At 41.1% G+C, this 7150-nt stretch overlaps 1 protein-coding gene across 1 annotated transcript in view; it reads left to right on the forward strand.

Annotated features, from left to right (window-relative positions):
- Positions 1 to 6864, forward strand: part of nrg3b (neuregulin 3b) — a 243443-nt gene extending 236579 nt beyond the window's left edge. The window contains exons 8-9 of the mRNA XM_042508234.1: positions 982 to 1164; positions 5900 to 6864. Coding sequence (XP_042364168.1) covers positions 982 to 1164; positions 5900 to 6653 — 937 coding nt within the window. The 3' untranslated portion in view covers positions 6654 to 6864. The remainder of the gene's footprint in view (positions 1 to 981; positions 1165 to 5899) is intronic.
- Positions 6865 to 7150: the final 286 nt, after the last annotated feature.

A 7150-nucleotide genomic window follows, 5' to 3' on the forward strand; every position in this document is an offset into this window, starting at 1 on the left:
TCCTGGACCTTAAACAGCTGATGTAGAATGATACCGTAAATGTCATAAGTAGACGCGGAAGGTCACTGGCAAAGCGGTACTCTGTAGAATATACTGTAAAAAGTACATTATCTGTAAAAACATGATCTTTGCCGAACTATAATCAAGTGGGGGTTTTTGCCTGTACCTAACCACAAGGTAACCATTGCATCATTGAAATATAAAGATAAAGTGCATTTCAACATATCTGCAAGATAATAACGTTTAAACGCTACATATCTGTGGTTTGCAGAAATGTAAAATGGCAAATTTTTTTCCCGGTAATTGGGTCACAAAATGGGTATCTAAAGCCAAAACATTACCTTTCTTGCTCTAACCCTAACCACATGATTTTTGTCCCTGAACATAAACACACATTAATTACAGCTTTGCTATAAAATAAAATTTAGAATTGAAACATACATTTTCAACTTATACACATTAAATTAAACTTACAAATGTACCATGTGGTTTGCAGAAATGTACAATGCCAACATTTATTCTGTTGACTTGATTGCTCAGTACAGCCTAACAGAGCTGCCAGCATAGCTGTGGACCCCTGACTCTTGTGCTACCACAGACCTTTTTCTCCTCTGTTTGAGCCATGACAAATTATGTAGCATGTATGTGATTTCCATTGTGATTTCCATTGTGATTTCCATTGTTTACTGGTAAATTAATGTTCTTCTCACAACCGCAGCCTGATGCTTTGGCTTCAATACCAAGGTCGTCAATGCACAGACTCAATTAAACATGGAACATGATGCTCTTTTTCCACTTGAACATCAAAAAGAAAGGTCAATCCAATCCTGCCCATTATACAACACTGAACACAGGAGATGAGAAACATTTGATTCAATAAATTAATTAGGAAGTGCTGTTTGAATTCATGCAACTTTTGTAAAGTAGTGTGTTAAATCTGTGATATTCACACCCTGTTATTGGTTTCCCTTCTGATTACAGGAGTAGTTCCCTCTCACTTAGTCCTGCCCGACAGCGGAGAGAGACCAGTTACTTCAGGACCCCACCTATTTCCAGAGGGAAACACAAAATATCGACAAATCTCATTGACGGCTCCAGAGTGCCTGGCCACGTCTACAAACACTTGCAGGAGGACGAGTCAACAGACATGGAGTCCATAAGAAGGTGAAACTTTTTGTTAGTTTCGTTGTGTTTGTTTGATCCACAACAAGGAATTTCTCTTATTTCAGTTCCACGCTGTTGTCAAATATCAGGTTCAGTGACACAGACCCCCAGACTGAGCGAGGTTAAGTTGGACTGGCAGAAGAATAATTTTGGGAGAAATGAGTTTATGACTGAAATGCTCACAGTTCAAATCCACAAACTAGCTTATGAAATCGGATCCAGGAAAATAAATGAGATCTGCTGTGCCCTCCTTCAACGGGAACTGTCACAATTAATTTGGAGAACACACTTGATCCCAACCGCTCAACAGTATCATGATGTCGGGGAAGTCCAAGAAATGAGTCTGTGTGTAATCCTCCCTGCACTTGCCATTGGGTTGTTGCTGTGAATGGAAATGTGTTTTATCTGCGGGGGGTTTATCGGGGTTAAAAATACGACGACGGCGCCAAAGCTAATTACCAGATGATGCACAAGTTCACATAAAGATGTCCAGAATGGGTTGACTTTGGCTAAAACTCGAGCATTATGTGGTTCACATATCAAATGCATTTTCTGTCATTTGCAAGCTAAATATGGAGCCATACTGGGGGACTGCAGCCGTCTAGAACAAGACCACAAATTGCAAAGGATTAATTTCAGGCATTGACACATCTTGAATTCTCCTCATGCTCATCCTGATGTCAAGTGAGGACAGCGAGTTGCCCTATTTTCATGGCTATCAGAAAGTGAAGCACAGCTACTGGCGCTGTTTCAGGAAGCTTTAAAAGCAGGGAGGACTTTTTGGCACAGCCACCTCTCACCAGTTGGCTATCTGGGGGCTTAAAATAACTTACACATTTTTAAAGTACGGTCTGATGATCCTCGCTGGCGTTGGCTCAGAAAAAAATAGCTCCATGTGAAATCCTCTCTGACACGTTTGTTATCAAAGACAAATGCTCGGCCTGTATCCTTAAGGAGGGAGGAGGTGATTCATGTACATCACTTTTCTTTTTGCCTCTGATCATGAATAAGATTGAAGAAAATATTTAGCTTTCACTGTTCATTCAAATGCGTGTCTTCTTTAGAAAAATAATGCATAATGTCAAGCAGTTCTGCTGGCATTTCCTCTTAACCAAGTATCACTAAAAACATATAATTATTTTAGCTTTAATTTCCATACGCAGAAGAGATCTTTAAGCCTGAGTACGGCAGTCCTATTTAGCATATGACTCAGAAACAGCCTAATTTGCTGTCAGTGTGTGCAACTTGAGGGATGGCACTGTTATCACTAACGTCTGTCATTAAAGCAGTAGTGTCCCTCGTGCATTCTGCACACTTAAAAGTGCCTAGCAATGTTTCTATTAGCATGCCAACCCGATTGAGCGCTACAGTGACTTGCAAGATCCACTGCAAGCTGCCAAACTCTTTATGTGACCTATTTCCATAATTTACATTTTTAAACAAAGCTCCATGGAGCTCAGCAGTTCTTTCAAATGGTTGTGCAGGGAGATCCTCTAGGAGCATAACAGTTTCCCTCTTAACACACACTCATGCACACACACAGAATAAATAAACAAACTAATAAAGAAACTAATGAGATTTTTTTTAAATCACAAAGGCAAAATCTGTGAGCTATAGGCAATTAAACCTTACATAGCTTTTTTAGTGTTTAGGAGAAGAGCTGAAATAAAGGGGCTTCTCGTCTTCTTGGGGACAAGATTGTACAGTTAAACAGTTTAGATCTCATTAGCCATTGATAATTCCCTTGCAGATCCATCAGCGGAGTGTATTTCAGCGGCCTTCAGGAGGTTGAAATGACGTATTTCTCGACTTACCAGCCATACAACAAGCTACCAAGCTCACAGCCCCCTCCTACTCCTCTTCTTCCTCCTCCAGCCCCCACTTCTCCCTTGTTGCCATGGATACACCCTCTCATCTCTGGAAATGAGAAATGGGAGGTGGAAAGGAGAGTGAGAGAACGAGAGAGAGGGGGAAAGTGAGGAAAAGAAGGAAGATTGTGCAGAGATGATGAGAGTGCAGCAGAGAAAAGATGGAGGTGCAGAGTGCGGTAGAAAGTGTTTAAAAAAAAAAGAGAACTGCAAACAACGAGAACACTCCTCTATATTTTTGTATTTTGTGACAACAAATCCCAGCAGAGTGTTGTCAGTTTCATTATCCGGTGTCACAACATATATTTACTCATCGCAGATAAGGACCGAATTCAAGGCAAATTTGCTATGGGAGTTATTTTTAGATATGTTTTGATCTGCCGGATTTACCTCCAGCTTGCATTCGCCCTTCTAATACCGAGGGAGGAGTGGGAAAGTAATTCAATTATTTAAACTTGGTTATGCTACAAACAGTCTCTGAAGGCTGACAATAACACTGGCTGTCTCCTAAGGCTTTGCCGGGGTGATTCTAAATGTGAATTGAGTTCTCAATAACAATAATAACTCTTGTGCACATTCGACTCATATACAAACTCAGCCACTTGACTCTGGATAAGTTTTCCTGCTTTGCTGTGTTATTTTTATTCTGAACAGAACGCCTTTCAAGCTTGACGACGCTGTTTCGTGATACTTCACTGGCACTTGACAGCAGGATCTATCACCATGTGAACATACATACATGCTGAGACTCTCACACCCACGAATACACCTACATTCAACCCAAATGTCACATTATAAGCTTGGCAGACTAGGTGTGTTTCTGTGAGATTATTAGGGTTAGGCTGGTGTAAAAAATTTCAAACCGGTTTGATATTAAGCCAAAACCGGACTGCTATACCAAATTTTACTAGGTGCTCCCAACAGGAAGCATCACATTGCACCGCCTAACATCAGAACTCTGTCCACACTGAATCCATTAAATATGCACTCCTGCTGCATCAAGTAAAAAACCTCATAGCTATCAGCTGTGCGCTTCAGATAAGGCTGGAGACATAGACACCCAGAAATAAGGAAAATTTAAAATAAGATCTCTTCTTTGACCAGCCTATTTTTCCTAGACATGACTGAGTTCAATTTAGCTCCAATGTGTGATTTTGACCATTTTCTCATACTTCTTAAACTCCTGAAACTCCTATTAAATAGGCTTCCTCTTGTCCCAATCAATTCTAACTTAAGATCTTGAAATGCTCTATTTCCTGTCTCACTGCAATAATCCTGAGTTGGCTGAAATAATCAGCTCTTTATGTAATAGTAAGATCCAAAGGAAAACTCAAACAAGTCTCAACTCTGTGTATTTCATCTGCTCTCAGAGATGAGAAACCTCTGAGAAGCCCATGAGTACAGCAAAAGAACTGCTGATTTATTCTTTTGCTCTTTATTTCTCCTAAAGATGGGGTTAGGAAAAACAGATCAGAATTTAATAAGAAGCTATCTATCTTCCAGAGACAAAGACTATTGTGAGCAGCAATTCCTTGGAAAAGGAACCCAGTGAACCCAGTGAAAAGGAAAATTTAAAAATTTTGACCATTTCCTAAAACTTCTTAAATTCAGCTCCTAAGAACTAGGCTTCCTCTTGTCTCAGCCCGATCCCACTTTTCAAACAGAAAACACATACTTTATATTGTGTTATTTACCAGAAATGACTGAGAATATAGCCAGCAGCAAATAGGTTTTAAAAAGCAATCCTTTTAGGTCCCTGGCAATATCTCTCTAGCAAGTTGTTGTTGGTTTTTGTGCTACAATAAGGAGGTATAATCATATAGTTAATTCCCATTTTTTCACCTTAATGAATCAGCTATTTCTCATCTGTTGCAACACTTCCAAAGCCAGCGACAGGAATAAATAGAAATCCTGCATTCCAACAAAAGTTCAGCTCAAAACGACAGTGCTGCATCTCCTGCAGCCAATTAGGACCCATTTTTTGTCGGTGACAAATCCAAAATGTTGTCATATTGGCGCCATTTTTTGAGAGACGAACTCTGCTATTTCTCGTCTCATCACCCCCAAAAAAACTTTCAAGTAAATAAACAAAACATGATTACAACGTGATAATGTGATCGCTTTCATGTTGGCAGTCCTCAGCTTAGCAGTAATTTGCACACCGCCTGTCACCAGTGGCTCTGTTAGTCAATTTATTAACATAATGTTATATTGAATGTGTTTTCATATTGCTTAGTATTAATGCAATACAGGTTGGATACAGCACACAGGTTGCTGATGAAGGCTCCTTTTTAATTTGCCAAAAATTGTCATAATGACAAATGCCTGTTAAGCTGGTTTGCATAAAATCAAACCCAATTAAGCTTATACACTAGACCGGACCAGCAAAACCGGAAATCGACCCAACTCTAGAGATTATGTAACCAAAATGAGAACACACATGTTTAAAGGAGAGACATTTTTCCACATACTTATGCAGGCCGAGGTCAGAAATCAAGCAGCTGTGTTGCTAAAGCCTTAAATCTCCAATAAGACATTCATGAGAGAAGGGATTTTTCAGTTAAACATTCATGTAGCACAATACAGACTGCCCATCCCAAGGATTATAAATAATTACACCAGATTATGAAAGAACAATACCTAAATAATAATAATTTTGCTGGTGCAAGATGATTTTTGGACAGAACAATGAGGGGGATGAAATAGTAAAAAGCACAAAAGAGCAGCAGCTTTATCTCCATATTCTGTTTTACTTCCTCTCTTTTATTCCTCATGGGAAATGAGTGCCTCGGATGAAAAGGTCACAATATAAATGACTTGGTCTCTGCTTCTCACCCTGCCATTTCTATTCTTTCTTCTGCCTAAAGGTGTGATTCTGCCAGTGGAAAGGTCGGTGCCCTCCTCAGCAGGACTTCACTCTCTCACTTTGCAACCAGGAAGGGATGGACCGAGGTTCCGTGCACCCGTCTGGACAAGGGAACAACCTACTTTCCACCATCCCTGCGCACCCGCTCCGTGCCCATCATCCCCTCGCTCCAAGCGTGCGACCTCGAAGCGGGGAATGTGGACACGAGCAAGCAGAACCAAGGGGGGCTCCTCAAGTGGCACCCCGTGCTGGCTGGAAAGACAGCAGCACCCATGAGCAATTCGCCCTCTCCGCCCTGCGAGACTGTCACACTGGCGCCCAGTGTGATGCCCAGCAGTGTTAGCCCTCCTGCCACCGTCACCGTCACACTAGGGTCAGAGAAGAATCTCAGCTCCACACAAACAACCTGCTCCATTGAAATTACAGTGGAGCTGGCGCAGGAATTAAAACAGAAAAGCCTTTCCAGTTCCATGAAAATGTCTGGGTCTCACAGCGAGATCCACCGCGGTGGCACAAACACTCTGGAGGCTGGGACTGTGCAGGAGTCGGAAGGGAAAAGTGTCCAATATTCAGCCAGAGCTCTGCACACAGGCGGTGGGACCAGAGGTTTGAAGGCAGCAGGCCAAAGAGAAGCCCAGGGACAGTGCCAAGGTCAGACGTCCCTCGTGTACGGAGACGCAAACCACTCCTTGGCCACCAAAGGTCCCAGCTGCAGAGGAACTGGAAACGCTTACGCCAAGCCCTCTGCAAGCTGATTGGATTAACTCTGTAAAGCTTCAAAGACACTGTTTCCAATAACTGTATACCTTTGCTGGTGGCACAGGATGGTTAGCAGGTGGGACCATCTGTGTGGCCACACGGACCAATAACAGATGGCGGTTGGTTTTGAAGGAACACGAACAGATTGAACTGCAGATGAAAAAAATATTGACACAGCAAAAGACATCAAATTATAAAGAAACAGAGACAAACAAACACACATTGTGAATAAATGTGACTCAATAAGGAAAACAAAACCGTGACTTGAGTGGGAGCTTGACTTAAACAGTGTATTGAAAAAAATGCCACTATTTAAAAGGAGCTTCTACTTAGAAACCAAAATAGTGTGTCATCTCTATGTTGTTTCTCTATTGTAAAGAAATGAAATTATATATGTCATATAATATATGTCATATAGACGTATATATATTTGACATACAATTGTGAGAAAATAAAGACTAAGATAACAGTGTTAATTAAGGGCTTTGTTCAT

The sequence above is a fragment of the Plectropomus leopardus genome, chromosome 19, assembly GCF_008729295.1.
Source record: "Plectropomus leopardus isolate mb chromosome 19, YSFRI_Pleo_2.0, whole genome shotgun sequence".
Lineage (NCBI taxonomy): Eukaryota > Metazoa > Chordata > Actinopteri > Perciformes > Serranidae > Plectropomus > Plectropomus leopardus.